At 43.3% G+C, this 20,788-nt stretch overlaps 1 protein-coding gene across 1 annotated transcript in view; it reads left to right on the plus strand.

Moving 5' to 3' along the window:
- Positions 1 to 20,788, plus strand: part of LOC119929604 (hemicentin-1-like) — a 55,343-nt gene that overhangs the window by 20,599 nt on the left and 13,956 nt on the right. Inside the window, exon 4 of the mRNA XM_038747781.1 lies at positions 5,554 to 5,723. Within this exon, the coding sequence (XP_038603709.1) occupies positions 5,554 to 5,723 (170 nt within the window). The remainder of the gene's footprint in view (positions 1 to 5,553; positions 5,724 to 20,788) is intronic.

The following is a 20,788-nucleotide window of genomic DNA, read 5'->3' on the forward strand; positions in this document are numbered from 1 at the left end:
TGCTTGGCACAGAGTAAGTGCTTAACAAGTACCATAGTTATTATTATTATTATTCATGGGAAACTAAAAATAAATAAATAAATAAAGATACTCAGCTGCCCAGGTGGGACTATTATAAGAAATTGGGTTGGGGGAGGAGGAGAAGAAACCTGACACAGATTTTCAGTTCTCATGACTGAACCCTTTGTTCCCTTCAGCTGAAAACCAGGTTCCTTTCTCCAACCTGGACTTGCCTGGCTCCAGACTGTATGCTCTTTATGGGCAGGGAATGTGTCTGCTAATTATTCCATACTGTATTCTCCCAAGCACTGAGTATAACGGCCTGCACATAGCATGCACTCAATAAATACCATTAATTGATGGATTGATTGACTGAAGCACACAGGGTCAGTGTCAGATTCATTCAGTCAGTCGTATTTAGCGAGGACTTACTGTATCCAGAGCACTGTATAAAGCTCTTGGGAGAGTAAAACAATAAACAGACATATTCCCTGTCTACAACGAGCTTACAATCTAGCTGTGGAGGCAGACATTAAAATAAATGCATTCCCAAAAGGTGCAGGAATTCTTGGGTTCTGAAGGGATGGGAGAGTTTGGGAGGGGAGCGAAGAATAGGAAACTAAGGGGTCAAGAAAGTACACCTCCTATCCCTGTAGCGCTCCAGCCAGCCAGCTCCGCTCAATCTATCAATTGTATTTATTGAGCAGTTACCATGTGCAGAGCACTGTGCAAAGCATTTGGGAGAATACAATATAACAGAACTGGTAGAGACAGTCCCTGCTCACAAGTTTATTGCCTAGAGCAGGAAAAAGACTTCAGTATGGCGTAGTGGATAGAGCACAGACCTGAGAGTCAGAAGGTCATGGGTTCTAATTCCAGCTCTGCCACTTATCTGCTGTATGACCTTGAGCATGTCACTCCACTCTTTCTCAGTTACTTCATCTGCAAAATGGGGATTGAGACTGTGAGCCCCATCAGCCCACTGATTATTCAAAAAACCTCTTTTGTGCAGGGAAGATCTTGTTTTACTGAAGAAAAAAACTTATGGAAATAGATTACGTTAAAGCTCTTAGTACAGTGCGTATAGCAGGTGCTCAATAAGTACTTTTTGTCAGTTGATTAGTGCGTTACCAAGAGAACGTAATCAGTTCTTTTTCCTTGCCAGTTTGCTCTCTGAAATAACAGTTGAGTGAAACGGCTCAAAGGCTTGATTTCGGATTAGCTCAATACAGAAGTCCTCATCTTCCCACCCAAACCCTATCCTTCCCCTGTCTTTCCGGGTATATATCCTGTATATATGTATATATGTTTGTACATATTTATTACTCTATTTATTTATTTATTTATTTTACTTGTACGTATCTATTCTATTTATTTTATTTTGTTAATATGTTTGGTTTTGTTCTCTGTCTCCCCCTTCTAGACTGTGAGCCCACTGGTGGGTAGGAACCGTCTCTATATGTTGCCAACTTGTACTTCCCAAGCGCTTAGTACAGTGCTCTGCGCACAGTAAGCGCTCAATAAATACGATTGATTGATTCATTCATTCATTCATTCATTCAGTCGAATTTATTAAGAGCATACTGTGTGCTGCAGAGCTCTGTACTAAGCGCTTAGGAAAGTACAATACAACAATAGTGACAATCCCTTTCATTCATTCATTCATTTGTATTTATTGAGTGCTTACTGTGTGCAGAACACTGTACTAAGCGCTTGGGAAGTACAAGTTGGCAACATATAGAGAGGGTCAGTACCCAACAGTGGGCTCACAGTCTAGAAGGGGGAGACAGAGAACAAAACAAAACATATTAACAAAATAAAATAAATAGAATAAATATGTACAAATAAAATAAATAAATACGTACAAACATATATACAGGTGCTGTGGGGAGGGGAAGGAGGTAAGGCGGGGGGATGAGGAGGGGGACGAGGGGGAGAGGAAGGAGGGGGCTTAGTCTGGGAAGGCCTCCTGGAGGAGGTGAGCTCTCAGTAGGGCCTTGAAGGGAGGAAGAGAGCTAGCTTGGCGGATGAAGTTCACAGTCACGTGGGACAGGGACTGTCCAACCCGATTTGCTTATATCCATCCCAGCACTCACTACAGTGCCTGACACATAGTAAGCACTTAAATACCATAATCATTATTATTATAATTACTAATCATATTTATTGAGCCCTTACTCTGTGCAGAGCTCTGAACTAAGCGCTTTGGAGAGTACAATCTAACATCAAACACATACCTTGGGCAAGTCACTTAACTTCTCTGTGCCTCGGTTCCCTCATCTGTAAAATGGAAACCAAGAGTGCCAGCCCTATGTGGGACAGGGACTGTGTCCAACCCTATTATCTTGTATCTACCCGAGCGCTTAGAACAGTGCCTGGCACATAGCAAGCACTTAACAAATACCACCATCATTATTATTATTTATTCCCTGCCCACAACCAGCTCACAGAAATACGTAAATTAGGGATATGGACAAAAGGGCTGTGGCGCTGAGGAAAGGGTTAGTAAAGGGAGCAAATGTAACGGAAGAAGAAGATGTCACTTCGTTAAGGCTTTGCCTCTCCTTCCTCCCTACGCCACCCCTGCACCGGTAAAATTTCTCTGAGCGCTCAGATTCCGGGGTTGCAAGACCTTCTGATCTCTCTCCCCATCCCCACCCCAACGCATCCAGGGACGGCCGAGGACATCTCGGGGGGCTCGGGGGTGTTCCATCTCCCCCTGAGCCCCCCTTCATTCATTCAATCGTATTTATTGAGCGCTTACTGTGTGCAGAGCACTGTCCTAAGCGCTCGGGAAATACAATTCAGCAACAGAGACAATCCCTGCCCATAACGGGCGCAGAGTCTAGAAGGGGGAAGACAGACACCGAAACAAGTAAACAGGCATCAGTAGCATTATTATAAATAAAAAAAGAATCATAGATACACATCAGTACTAAAAATAAATAGAATGATAATTATAAATACGTACATCTATACACAAGTGCTGTGGGGAGGAGAGAGCTAAAGGAGTGAGTTGGGGCGATTTGGAGGGGAAGCAGAGGGAAAAGGATGTCCCGAGACGATTGTCCCGATAATTTCTCACCGAGCAAGGCCAGGCCAAGGAAGAGTTTCGAAGCCGGAGGCCCAGCCGGGCCTCTGTTTCTCCTTTCATTCATTGTGGGGGGCTGGGAATGGAAAAGAAGCGTGCCTGCCCCGCGCAGAGACAAGTGCTTAAAGTGGTTAAAGCCCTCCTTCTGTCCTCTGAATATTCTAACTTCTTTGGGTGGGAGGAGCTGAGGAGGAGGAAGTGACTGAGGCATTTTATTACAAAAGTGCCGTAAGCAGGAGAGAAGGGAAAGTGGGGGGGGAATAAAAAAGGAAAAGGGGAGTTAATCAATCTGTGGCTTTTTTGAGCTCTTACTGTGTGCAGAGCACTGCACTGAGGACTTGGGAGAGTACAATAACTTACAGTTTTTAGATACGATTGTTTCTTTTAGACTGTGAGCCCACTGTTGGGTAGGGACTGTCTCTATATGTTGCCAATTTGTACTTCCCAAGCGCTTAGTACAGTGCTCTGCACATAGTAAGCGCTCAATAAATACGATTGATGATGATCCCTTCCCACAAGGAAATCGTCTGCAGAAGAAGCGTATAGTATTGTCATACATTGTCGGAGGTCGTGTGGTTTATTTTTATTGATGCCTGATTATTGTTCTGATGCCTCTTTCCTCACCCCTTCCCCCACCACAGACTGTAAACCCGTTATGGACAGGGGTTGTCTCTCTTTATTGCTTTATTGAACTTTCCAAGCGCTTAGTACAGTGCTCTGCACACAGTAAGCGCTCAATAAATCCCACTGAGTGAATGAATGAGTGGAAAGAGCGCAGGGCTGGGAGTCAGAATTTCTGGGCTCTAGTTCCCAGCTGCACGGCTTTGCCTGCTGTGTAACCTTGGGCAGGTCACTTAACTTCTTTGTGCCTCGGTTTCCTCATCTGCAAAATGGGAATTAAATCCCTGTTCTCCCTCCTTGTCGGACTGTGGGCCCCATTTGGAGCGAGGGCAGTTTCCGATCTGATTATCCTATATTTAGCCCAGCGTTTAGCACAGTGCTCGACAGACTGAGAGCTCGTTGTGGGCAGCGATTGTCACTGTTTATTGTTAATTATAATGATGGTATTTGTTAATCGTTTACTGTGTGCCGAGCACTGGGTTGCATTGTACTTTCCCAAGAGCTTAATACAGTGCTCGGCACACAGTAAGCACTAAATAAATACCTTCGAATGAATTTAGTAAGTCATTTATCACTATGAATTCAAGAGCTTTTCGGCCACAGAGTGGGGAAAAAATATCACCGTGTCTGGCGTTGTAAGGAAGAATCAACTACGTAGGCGTCGGGTTTTTTTCAACTTCTCCCTCACCATTAGTAAAAGTTGTTACTGGTGATGCTAGAAGAAAATCAGTCAATCAATCAATCGTATTTATTGAGCGCTTACTGTGTGCAGAGCACTGTACTAAGCGCTTGGGAAGTACAAGTTGAAGAAAGAAAGTACAAGAAAATCTACTACCTCCGTCTGCTCTATCCCCCTCCCCTCCCCACAACACTTGTGTATATATGTACATATTTATTATTCTATTTATTTTATTAACGATGTATATATATATATCTATAATTCTATTTATTTTAAATGATGCTGCTGATGCCGGTTTACTTGTTTTGGTGTCTGTCTTCCCTCTTCTAGACTGTGAGCCTGTTGTTGGGTAGGGATTGTTTCTGTTGCTGAATTGTAATAATAATAATGGTGGTATTTGTTAAGCGTTTACTGTGTGCTAAGCACTGTTCTAAGCGCTGGGGGGATACAAGGTGATCAGGTTGTCCCACGGGGGGGGGGTGCTCACAGTCTTAATCCCCATTTTACAGATGAGGTAACTGAGGCCCAGAGAAGTTAAGTGACTTGCCCAAGGTCACACAATTGACAAGTGACTGAGCCGGGATTCGAACTCTTGACCTCTGACTCCCAAGCCCGCACTCTTTCTACTGAGCCACGCTGCTTCTCTTCTAATTGTACTTTCTCTAATTGTACTTCTCTCTAATTGTACTTTCCAAGCGCTTAGCACAGTTCTCTGTGCACAGTAAGCGCTCAGTCAATACGATTGAATGAATGAATAGAAATAGTATTACCAGCGGAATTCCAGCCAAACTGTACGGGAAAAAAAGTAATAACAATAATAATAATAATAATAATAATAATGGCATTTGTTAAGCGCTTACTATGTGCAAAGCACTGTTCTAAGCGCTGGGGGGGATACAGTGTGATCAAGTTGTCCCACGTGGAGCTCACAGTCTTAATCCCCATTTTTACAGATGAGGTAACTGAGGCTCAGAAAAGTTAAGTGACTTGCCCAAGGTCACACAGCAGACTTGGGGTGGAGCCGGGATTCGAACCCATGACCTCTGATTCCAAAGCCCGTGCTCTTTCCACTGAGCCACACTGCTTCTCTAAAAGTACAAATAAGCAACGCATTAAAAGGATAAATTTTAATGTATTACAAAGTGTAATGGTGTCATTATAGAGCCCTCTTGAAAAAGCGTCTTCAAAAATAAAAAAAGAGGTGAAAATCAAGAATACAAAAATAAAGTCGAGTAAATACGATGGGGAAAACAGAAAAAATGCGAGCGCGTCAAAGGCTCCCTGCATCCCAAATCAGCTGTCCTTCTCTCCATTTGATCTGGTGCCCAAAGGGTACGTACCAGGCGGCCCTCCTGCCATTTTACTGGCAGCTCCTAAATTTGTTACCTAACTTTAGAGTCCTCCCGAAAACCCACCTCTTTTCCGAAGCATTCACCAACTAATCCATATTAATTCCGTCCAATCGACAGATTCATTCCCCTCAGTTTGTTTCCTATTTAAATGGAATGAATATATCGATATATATGGAACTAGAGCAACAAAAATTAAGATTTCCTATATAATCCTTTTTAATGATGATGGCATTTGTTAACCGCTTACTATGTGCCGAGCACTGTTCTGCACTTTTTCTCCCGGTGTTGCTAAACTCTGATTTCCCCTCCCCGTCTCTCCTCTAGAATATTAAAATCCACGAGGACGAGGATTTTATCTTTTATTCATTCATTCAATCAATCGTATTTATTGAGCGCTTACTGTGTGCAGAGCACTGTACTAAGCGCTTGGGAAGTACAAGTTGGCAGCATATGGAGACGGTCCCTACCCAACAACGGGCTCACAGTCTAGAAGCGGGAGATAGACAACAAAACAAAACATGTGGACAGGTGTCAAGTCATCAGAATAAATAGAAGTAAGGCTAGATGCACATCATTAACAAAATAAATAGAATAGTAAATATTTACATGTAAAATAAATAGGGTAATAAATCTGTACAAACTTATATACAGGTGCTGTGGGGAGGGGAAGGAGGTGGGGCAGGGGGATGAGGAGGAGGAGGAGAGGGAAAAGGGGGTTCAGTCTGGGAAGTCCTCTTGGAGGAGGTGAGCTCTCAGTAGGGCTTTGAAGGGAGGAAGAGAGCTATTTTAGCGGTTGTGCGGCGGGAGGGTATTCCAGGCCAGGGGGAGGACGTGGGCCGGGGGTCGATGGCGGGACAGGCGGGAACGAGGCCCAGTGAGGAGTTTAGCAGCAGAGGAGCGGAGGGTGCGGGCTGGGCTGAAGAAGGAGAGAAGGGAGGTGAGGAAGGAGGGGGCGAGGGGATGGAGAGCCTTGAAGCCGAGGGTGAGGGGTTTTTGCTTGATGCGTAGGTTGACTGGTAGCCACTGGAGATTTTTGAGGAGGGGAGTAACATGCCCAGAGCGTTTCTGCACAGAGATGATCCGGGCAGCAGCGTGAAGTATAGACGAAGTGGGGAGAGACTCCGAGCGCCTAGGTTTGTGCTCTGCCACAGGCGCTCAATAAATTCGATTGAATGTCTAAACTATTAAAAGCGTAAAACGGGGTAAGGACAGCTCAGTTTAGGATGGTCGAAAAAAATATTTGGAAAATTTATATATAATATGTAATTATTAGAATTATATCGATATTACTTTATTACTTTAGAGAAGCAGCGTGGCTCAGTGGAAAGAGCCCGGGCTTTGGAGTCAGAGGTCATGGGTTCAAGTCCCGGCTCTGCCAACTGTCAGCTGTGTGACTTTGGGTAAGTCACTTAACTTCTCTGTGCCTCAGTTACCTCATCTGGAAAATGGGGATTGACTGTGAGCCCCCTGTGGGACAACCTGATCACCTTGTAACCTCCCCAGCGCTTAGTACAGTGCTCCGCACAAAGTAAGCGCTCAATAAATACGATTGAATGAATGAATGATATGATTATAGTTATATAATTATACAGTATAATTATAATTACGTAAGTACAATAATAGATATAATAATTGATGTAATAAATATAATTAAGATTCATTGATATAAAATATAATATACCGTAAAATACGATTATAATTTATATAATATAGTATATTATATTATTTAATATGAATGCAATATAACTTTAATTGTTATAAATTTTTGTATAAATTTATCTATTAATATGTATCGGTATATATCTATAATTCTATTTATTTATATTGTTGCCTGTTCACTTGTTTTGATGTCCGTCTTCCCCCCTCTAGACTGTAAACCCGTTGTGGGCAGGGATTATCTCTCTTGCTATATTGTACTTTCCAAGCCCTTAGTACAGTGCCCTGCACAAAGTAAGCGCTCAGTAAATACGAATGAATGAACGAATGAATTAAAACTTCCCTGGCCACTCAGTCTCGTCTCATTCGCGAGCTCCTCCGCTTTCATTCATTCCAATCGCTTACTGTGTGCAGAGCACTGTAGTAAACTCTTGGGAGAGTGTAATATACACATTAGATACATTAGGTTCAGCTCTGTGTCCCCTTCTATCCTCCAAATAGTCCGACTCCCTTGGAGAACTCATTCGTTCCCATGATTTCAACTACCATCTCTAGCCCTGATCTCTCCCCTTCTCTGCAGTCTCGTATTTCTTGCTGCCTTCGGGACATCTCTTCCTGGGTGTCCCGCCGTCACCTGACACTTATCATTATCCCGACTTTACTGCATCAGCCTCATTCATTCATTCAATCGTATTTATTGAGCACTTACTGTGTGCACAGCACTGTACTAAGCGATTGGAAACAGAGACCATCCCTACCCGACAACGGGCTCACAGTCTAGAAGGGGGAAACAGACAACAAAACAAAACAAGGAGACAGGAGTCAATACCATCAAAACAGATAAATAGAATTATAGATATATATGCATCATTAATAAAATAGTAATAAAAATGTACAAATATACCCAAGTGCTGCGGGGAGGGGAAGGGGGTAGAACAAAGGGAGGGAGTAGGGACGATGGGGAGGAGAGGAGGAGCAGAGGAAAAGGGGGGGCTTTGTCTGGGAAGGCCTCCTGGAGGAGTTGAGCTCTCAGCCTCCTCTCTGACCTCCCAGCCTCCTGTCTCTCCCCACTCCAGTTCATACTTCACTCTGCTGCCCAGGTCATTTTCTTAAAATTCCGTTCAGTCCTCGTTTCCCCACTCCTCAAAACCTCCAGATGTTGCCCACCCACATACACATCAAACAGAAACGCCACACCATCAGCTTTAGGGAATTAAATTAGCTCTCCCGCCTCTCTCTGATTTCCTCGTAGCCCGCATACTTTACTCCTCTAACGCCAACCTAATCACTGTACCTCCGTCTTGCCTGTCTCGCCTCCGACCCCTTGTTCACTTGCTCTTTCTGGCCCGTAACTCCCATTTCTACATATCTAAGGATCTAGCACTCTCCCCACCTTCAAAGCTTTCCTAAAAAAAACAACACATCTCCAAGAGACCTTCCCTAAGTGCTCATTTCCTCTACCTGCCCTCCCCACCTCAGAGTCTATGCACTAGGATTTGTAACACCTAAAGGACTTGATATTCACTCCAACCCCAGCCCCACAGCACTTAAGTACATAACTTCACACTCTCCCATTTCCCCTATCTCTAATTTATTTTATTAACAATGATGGTATTTGTTAAGCTAATTTATTTTAACGTCTGCCTCCCCACTTAGACTGTAAGCTCCTTGTGGGCAAGAAACGTATCTACCAAACTGTATTGCATTCGTTCATTCAATCATATTTATTATTAATAATAATAATAATAATGATGATGATGATGGTATTTGTTAAGGGCTTACTATGTGCCAAGCACTGTTCTAAGCGCTGGTGTAGATACAAGGTAATCAGGTTGTCCCATATGGAGCTCAGTCATAATCCCCATTCTACAAATGAGGTAACTGAGGTACAGAGAAGTTAAGTGACTGGCCCACAGTCACACAGCTGACAAGTGGCAGTGGCGAGATTAGAACCCACGACCTCTGACTCCCAAGCCCGTGTTCTCTCCATTAAATCATATGAGCTCTTACTGTGTGCAGAGCACTGTACTAAGCGCTTGGAAAGTACAATCCGGCAACAAATAGAAACAATCCCTAACCAACAACGGGCTCACAGTCCATTCATTCAATCGTATTTATTGAGCACTTACTGTGTGCAGAGCACTGTACTAAACGCTTGGGAAGTACAAGTCGGCAACATATAGAGATGTTCCCTACCCAAGAAGGGGGGAGACAGACAGCAAAACAAGTAGGCATCAGTAGCATCAATATAAATAGAATTATAGCTATATACACTTTAGTAAAATTAATTGAATAAAAACTATGTACATATTTACATAGTGCTGTGGGGCGGGGAGGGAGGGAGTCGGAGCGATGGGGAGGGGAGTAGGAGCAGGGGAAAGTGGGGGCTCAGTCTGGGAAGTCCTCCTGGAGTAGATGAGTGTTTAGTAGGGGGTGAGTGTTTTCCCAAGCGTTTAGTAGAGCAGTCTGCACACAATAAATGCCATCATTGATTGATTGGGGGAGGGGGGTGGTGCCTCTCTCTTCCCCCAAATTGTTATGACACCCCACAGCAGGGCAATCAACCTCCATAAATAAACACATACACACCCGCATGGTAAAAAGTCTTCCTGACAGTGCTTTTTGTGAATTTATTTTCACCATTTTTTTTATATTTTCAAAAAGTAGAAATCAGGACTTCATGAAATCTGAGAATATGAAATTGATACAGAGACCAAATCAATTCAACAGTGATATTTACTGAGCGCTTACTGAATGTAGAGCACTGAACTAAGCGCTTGGGAGAAACAGTACACCAGAGTTGGTAGACATGTTCTCTGCACACTATGAGCTCACAGTTTGGAGGAGAAGCCAGACATAAATATAAATAAATAGTCATTCCTAGCAAAATACTGAATGCACTTCTGAAATGTGTCAAAAAGGTGACACATTCAGAACTCATTCAAATGAATCAGTGCCTTTTAAATACAGATTGATTGGTAATTTGGGTACTTTGAATTCCCAAACAGTCGGTCAGAGGGTATGTTTCATCTTTGCACGAACAATTTGTCAAAAATATATTTTTCCAACAAGGAAGCTCCATCAGGAGCCCGATAGACAGACAATTTTATTGTTTATTTTAATATTGGTTCCAGTTGAAATTGATGAGGTGTACCTGTGCCACTAAGCTTTTGGAATTTCTTAGAAGTTCTGTTTCCTGTCTGGACATATTTTAAGTGCCCCCTTCCCTCCCCACCCATGCCTGTCTCTCCCCCTACACTGTTAGCTCCTTTGGGGTAGGGAACATGCCTACCAACTTTGGGAGAATATTGCTTTGCACCCAGTAAGTACTCAGTAAATACCATTGATTGATTTACTGGATGACTAAAAAACTGTCTCAAGTTGGTTGGAGAGAGTGGGGAGGAAGAGGGGAATGTGGGATCACATCAAGAAGAATCATATGGGTTTAAATGAGGAAGAAGCAGGTTCCTTTCCCATGGGAGGGAAAAGTTCCATAAAATACATTTGGACCTTATTGATGTTGGTTCTTCAGACGGCAGGAGGGAGCCTCTCTGCAGATTGACCAATGGATGACGTCAGGCCCTGGGATTGGCTAGATGAGGAAGACCATCTGTATATGTTGCCAACTTGTACTTCCCAAGCACTTAGTACAGTGCTCTGCACACAGTAAGCACTCAATAAATGCGATTGAATGAATTAATGAGGAAGGGCAAGAGGAGGAGGTGGGGGAAGGGAAGAAAAGAGGTTTTTTTCCTAGGAATTCAGAAAATGTTTTCTTGTGCTCTTGGGAACTGGTACAGTATCCAATGCTTATTGCAGTGCCTGGCACAAAGTAATTGCTTAACAAATACCATTATTATCATTATTATTATTATTATTATTATTATTATTATTAAAGGGGAGAATCAAGCTTTGACCCTGTCTTTATATAGTCGTTTGTCAGCATGGAGCAGTTTCCACTGTCTGATCCCCTCCGAAATGTTGGCTCTGCCATATGAAATTCTCAATAGAAGCAGCATGGCCTAGTGGATAGAACATTGACCTAGAAGTCAAAGTAAACTGGGTTGTAATCCTGGCTTTGCATCTTGTCGGCTGTGCAAGCTTGGGTAGATCACTTCACTTCTCTGGGCCTCTATTACCTCATCTGTAAAATGGGGATTAAGACTGTGAGCCCCATATGGGACATGGACTGTGTCTGATCAGATTAGCTCGTATTTATTTACTCCAGGGCTTAGTACAGTGCCTGGCACAAAGAGCTTAACAAATACCACAAAAATATAACAATTAAAGAAGTTCTAGCTACAGCAGCTTTAAATGCCATTTATTAAGAAGCAGTAAGTACTCAAGGCTGTTCAAAAAGCATATTTAATGTAGTGAAATTGACCTTTCCCTTCCTCTCTGGATCTACTCACTCTGCTTTTTCTCCTTTTAAAGGAATGTTGGGTAGGGACTGTCTCTATATGTTGCCAATTTGTACTTCCCAAGCGCTTAGTACAGTGCTCTGCACATAGTAAGCGCTCAATAAATACGATTGATGATGATGATGATGATGAATAGGAACACAGGTTCTGTTAAAGGACATTTCAAGAGAAAACCTCAAGACTATAAGGATTAGTAGGAATTCCCCCTAAATAGAAAAGTGGTTTGCATTTAGTAGCACACTAATGTTATCTCAAATAAAAGAGTAGTACTGATAGTATTAGTCAAGTACCTACTGTGTGCAAAGCACTGAATTAAGCAGCATGGCCTAGCAGATAGAGCACGGGTCTAGGAATCAGAGGACCTCGGTTCTAATCCTGTCTCTGCTACTTGTCTGCTATGTAACCTTCGGCAAATCACTTAAAGTTGCTTTGCCTCAGTGACCTCAGATGTCAAATAGGGATTAAGACTGTGAGCCCCATGTGAGATATGGACTTTGTCCAACCTGCGTCCTCCTCTTATCTCTCTGTTTCTTTATTATCAGTCTCTTTTGCAGGCTCCTCCTCCCCCTCCCATCCCCTTACTGTAGGGGTTCCTCAAGGTTCAGTTCTTGGTCCCCTTCTGTTCTCGATCTACACTCACTCCCTTGGGGACCTCATTGGCTCCCACGGCTTCAACTATCATCTCCACGCTGATGACACCCAAATCTACCTCTCTGCCCCTGCTCTCTTTCCCTCCCTCCAGGCTCGCATTTCCTCCTGCCTTCAGGACATCTCCATCTGGATGTCTGCCCTCCACCTAAAACTCAACATGTCCAAGACTGAACTCCTTGTCTTCCCTCCCAAACCCTGCCCTCTCCCTGACTTTCCCATCATTGTTGACCATCCTTCCCGTCTCACAAGCCCACAACCGTGGTGTCATCCTCGACTCCGCTCTCTCATTCACCCCTCACATCCAAGCCGTCACCAAAACCTGCTGGTCTCAGCTCCGCAACATTGCCAAGATCCGCCCTTTCCTCTCCATCCAAACCGCTACTCTGCTCGTTCAAGCTCTCATCCTATCCCATCTGGATTACTGTATCAGCCTCCTCTCTGATCTCCCATCCTCCTGTCTCTCCCCACTTCAATCCATACTTCACTCCACTGCCCGGATTGTCTTTGTCCAGAAACGCTCTGGGCATGTTACTCCACTCCTCAAAAATCGCCAGTGGCTACCAATCAATCTGCGCATCAGGCAGAAACTCCTCACCCTCAGCTTCAAGGCTGTCCATCACCACACCCCCTCCTACCTCACCTCCCTTCTCTCCTTCTACAGCCCACCCCGCACCCTCCGCTCCTCTGCTGCTAATCTCCTCACCGTGCCTCGTTCTCACCTGTCCCGCCGTCGACCCCCGGCTCACATCATCCCCCTGGCCTGGAATGGCCTCCCTCCGCCCATCCGCCAAGCTAGCTCTCCTCCTCCCTTCAAGGCCCTACTGAGAGCTCGCCTCCTCCAGGAGGCCTTCCCAGACTGAGCCCCCTCCTTCCTCTCCCCCTCCTTCCCCTCTCCACCCCCCCGCCTTACCTCCTTCCCTTCCCCACAGCACTTGTATGTATGTATATATATTTGTAAGTATTTATTACTCTATTTATTTATTTATTTTACTTGTACATATTTATTCTATTTTATTCTGTTAATATGTTTTGTTTTGTTCTGTCTCCCCCTTCTAAACTGTGAGCCCACTGTTGGGTAGGGACCGTCTCTATATGTTGCCAAATTGTACTTCCCAAGCACTTAGTACAGTGCTCTGCACACAGTAAGTGCTCAATAAATACGATTGAATGAATGAATGAATGAATGATTAGCTTATTTCTACCCCTAGGATTTAGTACAGTGCCTGGCACATAGTAAGCACTTAAATACACCCGCCCCCCCCCCCCCCCACGGCACACACACACACACATAAGGACTTCATAATCTAACAATAAAGGTAGAGGAAAAGGATTGGCCACCCACATATAGGAAGAGATGAAACAATAAAGATAAGGAAAAATGCTAAATACCATAAGAGCAAAATGGCCAGTAGCTAAAGGAACTGAGATTCTGCATTTTGTGGCTCAAGATCAGCGTTGAAGGAGCTATGGCAGCAATTCTAGCAAAAATAATTAAATAAATATATAAAGAAAAAAAGTCTTACAACTAGTCAGATCTATTTATTTTGCCAAAACATTGGGGAGATTATCCCCAAGGATATCTTGGGGAGATTATCTCTCTGGCATCTTCTTGAGCAATTACATGCATTTTTTTTAGTACAATTAAGACTGCCTCAGACATTGGAGAATTTTCTCAAATAATTCATTCAATTGTATTTATGGAATGCTTACTGTGTGCAGAGCACTATACTAAGCACTTCTGAAAGCAATGTATTGAACTTTGTCTAAAGCAAATCAGTAAAGACTAAGACCAAAAGGATGCTTCAAACAAATGGAAAGTCAAACTTTTTCCCTGCAAAAAATACCCAGTTAAATTTATTGATTACAATAAATTTTAAATCTTCCTTCACAATCTTACCTTTCAGAAAATCCAAATTAGAAACAGCAGTGATGAACAGTGATGAATGAAAGCAAGGAAGTACAGTGCTAAGCACTTAGTATAGTGCTCTGCACACAGTAAGAGCTCAATAAATATGAGAAAGAACTCAATAAATATGAGTGATATACAATTGAATGAAGGAAGCAAAAACGGGGCCTTAATTTCCAAAGTGAATGGGGCACTAGGGAAGGTGAATTTTGTAGTGGTGAAGAGGATATGTTATCCTTAAAATGCATAAATAAATCATTGTTGCACTTTCGTACTTATCAGTTTGTGTGTATATATATATATATATATATATATATATATATATATATATAATTTACATATTTAAATACATATATCTAGCCCTTAGTACAGTACCTGGCACATAGTAAGCACTTAAAAAATACTATTTAAAAAAATACCCTCATGTAAATTAATTTGGATCCATCTCCACTGATACATTATAAACTCCTTGAGACTCCATTGTAGTCTTCCAAAAACTTAGTACTGTGTTTAGATTGTAGATACTCAGTACATATGATTTATTGCATAGGAGCAGAGTGGCCTAGTGGAAAAAGCATGGGTTTAGTAATCAGAGGACCTGGGTTCTAATCCCAGCTCCACCATTTTTCTGCTGTGTAACAAATGTATAACATATACCTAAAACTAATATCATAAAACATGCCCAGTGCTCTGTACACAGTAAGTGCCTTTCATTTGTTCACAAATCTTAGCTTCTCAGCTCCTGAAACAAGATTCACATACTCACGGAAATTGAGTACTTAGAAACATTGAAAGTCTAAAATTTTACTGTACTGGGGCAGGAAGGAACTCAATTTTTAGGGGATTTCCATTTAGACTTGTGCATTGGCCTCATCCAAGCTCTATCTGCTTTCAAAGCTTCTCCCTTACTATTTAAAGGCTTTTCACCAAAGGCTTTATAGGGAAGCAGCATGGCTTAATGGAAAGAACAGGGGCTGGCGAGTCAAAGGTCATGGGTTCTAATCTCTGCTCCACCATTTATCAGCTGTGTGACTTCGGGCAAGTCATTTAACTTCACGGTACCTTAGTTACCTCATCTGTAAAATGGGGATTAAGACTGTGAGCCCCACGTGGGACAACCTGATGACCTTGTATCTACTCCAGCGCTTAGAAAAGTGCTTGGCACATAGTAAGCGCTTAACTGCCATTACTATTATTATTATAGAGAACGCCCTACTCACACTGATGCCAGATGTACGGGGAAGTAACTCCCAAGGTTGGAAGGGCCAACTTTGGTTGTGTCTCACTAGTTGCAACCAATCAACAGTATTTAATGAGCACCTTACTATGTGCAGAGCACTGTACAAATGCTTGCTCAGGTCTCGGTCCATAGTGCTTTGCAGCTTGAGTCCAACAAAAGCAAAGTCTAATTAAATTGGCTTATCATGTCCGTTATTTGTTTCTGGCCTTAGTATTTAATTCAGGTATAAAACCGACTGAAAGATCTGATTTTCTCTCGAGGATCCTTATGGCCCTCCCCCTCTTGTCGTTCTTCCCCCTGTTGCTGCTAATTTCCAGAGAAAGAGAAAGGAAAAAAAAAAGAAATTGGTTTCGGGTAGAAGGAATGGGTCCTGCTGCTGGCACTGTATTTCCCTTGCCCTCCTTGCCACCACCTAAGTAAAACCCTCACCCCCCTTTGTCTTCTCCCCTCTTTCCATTGCAAGCCATAAAGTGGGGAAGGGGCTGCGTCCCACACTTCAGAGTTCTTTGGAGGTTGAGAGGGAGAATTGGGCTGGAAGGAGGGAAATGGACTGATAAGGGGTCTCCCTCGGTCCTGGTGGGGCTGAGAAGCAATGTGGCTTAGTGGAAAGAGCAAGGATTTGGGGGTCGGGGGGGTGATTTCGATTCCCGGCTCTGCCACTTGTCAGCTGTGTGACTTTGGGCAAGTCATTTAACTTCTCTGTGCCTCAATTCCCTCCTCTGTAAAATGGGGATTAAGACTGTGAGCCCCACGTGGGACAGCCTGATCACCTTGTATGCCCCCCATAGTAAGTTCTATGTAGTACTAGTAAGTATTCACACATAGTAAGCGCTTAACAAATGCCATCACCATAATTATTATTATTATTATTACCCCAGCACTTAGAACAGTGCTTGACACATAGTAAGTGCTTAACAAATGACATCATCATCATCATCAATCCTGGTGGGGTTAGGACATGGGAAAGGCAAAATTCTCTGGAAACAGAGCAGCCCCAAGCACCAAAAGGATCTCAGGAGCGGAGCAGCCCAAAGGAGGCTCAGGGCTAAAACCATTTTACAATTAATCAGACATATTTATTGAGTGCTTCTGTGTGCAGAGCACTGTACTAAGCGTTCAGGACAATACAATATAATAGAGTTGGTAGACATGTACCCTGTCTTTTAGAAATCTCTGACGTGTACTTTCTGTGGTTGGACTAGATACAAGATAATCAGATTGGACCTATTATCTGTCCCACAGCCTGAGCTCTGTCTCCCCCTTCTAGACTGTGAGCCCACTGTTGGGTAGGGACTGTCTCTTTATGTTGCCAACTTGTACTTCCCAAGCTCTTAGTACGGTGCTCTGCACACAGTAAGCACTCAGTAAATACGATTGATTGATTGATCGATTGATTGATTTTGGGTTTTTTGTTTTAGGGGGGAGTGGGGGACTTCTGTGTTTTTATCCAGAGGATCTCTTCAGGAAATTGAGGCACAGAAAAGCCAAATGACTTATGCAAGTTCACACAGCAGACGTAATCCTGGGTGTGAACCCTGGTCTCTTGGTTCCCAGGCCCAGGCTCTTCTCATTAGATTCTGCATGATCGCTGCCATCCCCCTGTCATCCCCCGGTCAACTTCCTGACATCCCCTTCCCCAGCTGCCGAAAAGGAAAAAGAAGAAACTTGGACTGGAATGAGTGTCAGGAAGGGTGGATCTTTGCCAGCCTGGAAAAAAAATGGTTGACAGGAACTCTTCAGAAGATATTTGAATGGGAAGCAGTGTGGCCTAGTGGAAAGAGCCCGAGCCTGGGAGTCAGAACGACCTGTCTTCTAATCCCACCTCTGTTGCCTGTCTGCTGTGTGACCTTGGGCAAGTCACTTCACATCTCTGTGCCTCAATTGCCTCATCTGTGAAATGGGGATTAAGACTGTGAGCCCCGTGTAGGACATGGATTGAGCCCAGGCTTGCGCCTACCCCAGCACTCAGTGCCGTCCCTGGCACGTTGTAAGTGCCTAAAAAATACTATTAAAAAAACAACGATGAAGAAGGCGTCACATAGGCACTAAAACTGCTGCGCCACAACTTGTCCGTTTTGCCTCGGGCTGTTCCTGCCTCTCTACCTTCTTTGGAGAAATAACAGGGAAATAATAATAATAATAACAATTGTAGTATTTGTTAAGCGCTTACTGTGTACCAGTCACTGTACTAAGCGCTGGGGTGAATATTAGCAAATTGGGTTGGACATTGTTCCTGTCCCATGTGGGGCTCACAGTCTCAATTCCCATTTTATAGATGAGGCAACTGAGGCACAGAGAAGTAATTCAATTCAAACATATTTATTGGGTGCTTACTGTGTACAGAGCACTGTACTAAGCACTTGGAAAGTACAGTTCAGCAACAAAGAGACAATCCCTGCCCACAACGGGCTCACAGGCTAGAAGGGGGGAGACAGGCATCAAAACAAGTGAACAGGCATCAATAGTATCAATATAAATAAACAGAATTATAGATATATACATATTGATAAAATAAGTAAAATTACAAATATGTACATATATACACACAAGTTCTGTGGAGCAGGAAGCGGGGTAGAACAGAGGGAGCAAGTAGGGGCAATGGGGAGGGGAGGGGAGTAGAGGAAAAGTGGGGGCTTAAAGTGACTTAGTCTACCAGAAAACACATCATACAAGGTTTGGCCCTTTAGAAGACTTCCGGACCAAGATCCTCCTAGGTCTCTAGGCCTTAATTTCCTCATAAGAATAATGAGAATAAAATACTCCATCTCCCTCTCTCGCTCCCCCTTTAAGTGTTAACCCCATATTGGACAGGGATTGTGTCTGATCTGCTTATATTGTATCGTTCCCAGGGTTTCATGTAGTGCTTGGCACGTTGTGAGTGCTTAACAAATCATCAATCAATGGTAAAGATTGATTCTTTCCCCTAATGACCTGGCCACATACTTCATCAAAACAATTGGAGCCAGCAGGTGTGATCTTCCTAAGATCTCCTCTGCTCCTCTCCAATCCCCCCCACTTCATCCACCTTTTCGATTCTCCACATATTCCCTGTAGTAACTCAAAATGAAATCTCTTGCCTCCCCTCTAAATTCACACCCTCCACCTGTGCTTCTTACCCCATCCCTTCATACCTTTTAAAAGCTCTCACTCCCGCCCTTTCTTCCCTCCTTGACTGTCATCTTCAACTGTTCACTTCAAAATGGCTTCTTCCCCACTGCTTTCAAACATGTTTATGTATCCCCTTTCCTAAAAAAAAAAACCCTCCCTTCACCCCACAGCCCCCTCCAGTTATCACCCCATCTCCCTCCTACCATTTCTATCCTAACTTCTCTAGAAAATTGATTACACCTACCATGTCCATGATTCATCTTCGATTCTCTCTTAGAACACCTCCACTCAACAGAAACAGCCCTCTCTAAGTTAACCAATGAGTCCTCACCTAATTTCCATCCTCATCCTCCTATACCTCTCAGCCGCCTGGCTTCTAATCCCACCTCTGTTGCTTGTTTGCTGTGTGACCTTGGGCAAGTCACTTCACATCTCTGTGCCTCAATTGCCTCATCTGTGAAATGGGGATTAAGACTGTGAGCCCTATGTAGGACATGGATTGAGCCCAGGCTTGCACCTACCCCAGCACTCAGTGCAGTACCTGGCACATTGTAAGTGCCTAAAAAATACTATTTAAAAAAAATAGATGAAGAAGGAATCACATAGGCACTAAAACTGCTGCATTCCAGCTCATCCGTTTTGCCTCGGGCTGTTCCTGCCTCTCTACCTTCTTTTGAGAAATGACGGGGAAATAATAATAATAGTAACAATTGTAGTATTTGTTAAGCACTTACTATGTGCCAGGCACTGTACTAAGAGCTGGGGTGAATATTAGCAAATTGGGTTGGACACAGTTCCTGTTCCACGTGTCCACCCTTGAATTCACCAACACTGACCTCTCTTGGTTCTCCTCTTATCTCTCTGACCACTCCTCAATCTCTTTTGCCGGCTCCTTCTCTGCCACCCACCCTCTGACAGAAGGGTTTCCTCAGGGCTCAATTTTAGCTCTCCTTTTCTCCTCTATACCCACTCCCTTGGAAAATATATTATGACAGATTATGGTCAAATTGGAGGCTCGGAAGTAATGGTTAGCTTGTGTTAATTAGTGGGACTTCTTTCACACATAAAATAGAATAAAGATATAACCCATACTAATTACAGCTCCAGTTTTTATATCATGTAGTAGTAGTATAAGAAGTATTTTCATTCATTCAATCATTTTTACTGAGAGCTTACTGTATGCAGAACACGGTATTAAGCGCTTGGGAAAGTACAACAATAAACAGTTACATTCCTTGCCCAAAACAAGCTTACAGTCTAATAGGGGTGGAAGGGGGAGGCGGACATCAATACGAATAAATAAAATTACAGCTATGTACATAAGTGCTTTGGGGCTGGGCAAAGGGAGCAAGTCAGGGCAAAGCAGAAGGGAGTGGGAGATGAGGAAAGGTGATGCTTAGTATTGAGGGCTCACTATATTCAAAGTCCCTTACTAAATGCTGGGAAGAAGTACCACTCTTTATGGGCTGGGAATATGACTACTAACTACGTTATATTGAATTCACCCAAGCACTTAGTACAGTGGTCTGCACACAGCAAGTGCTTAATAAGTATGGCTGATTGATAGATTGAAGTGCTTGGATGCGGTATTGATATGGTCCCTGATTCCCAAGGGTTTCACAAGTTAAGAATGAGGAGAGGTGGGGGCAGGTGGTGACCAGTGCATAAGGAAAGGCAACCAACTGACTTTAGCTTTAACCTTGACTTCCAACTCTAGGTAATCCCATCCTGGCCCTGCTCCTAAATCCCAAAAGGCAAGAACCGTAAAAAGCCAAAGGACTGTTTGCCCACCTACCTCTGTGGCAAACAGAAACTCCTTACTATCGGTTTCAAAACCCTCAATCCTACCTTACCCCACTGATGATAATAATAATAATAATAATAATAATAATAATGATAATAATAATAATGTTGGCATTTGTTAAGCGCTTACTATGTGCAAAGCACTGCTCTAAGCGCTGGGGGGGGGGGATACCAAGTGATCAGGTTGTCCCATGTGGGGTTCACAGTCTTAATCCCCATTTTACAGATGAGGTAAATGAGGCTCAGAGAAGTTAAGTGAC

This window comes from Tachyglossus aculeatus, chromosome 6, assembly GCF_015852505.1.
Source record: "Tachyglossus aculeatus isolate mTacAcu1 chromosome 6, mTacAcu1.pri, whole genome shotgun sequence".
Classification (NCBI taxonomy): domain Eukaryota; kingdom Metazoa; phylum Chordata; class Mammalia; order Monotremata; family Tachyglossidae; genus Tachyglossus; species Tachyglossus aculeatus.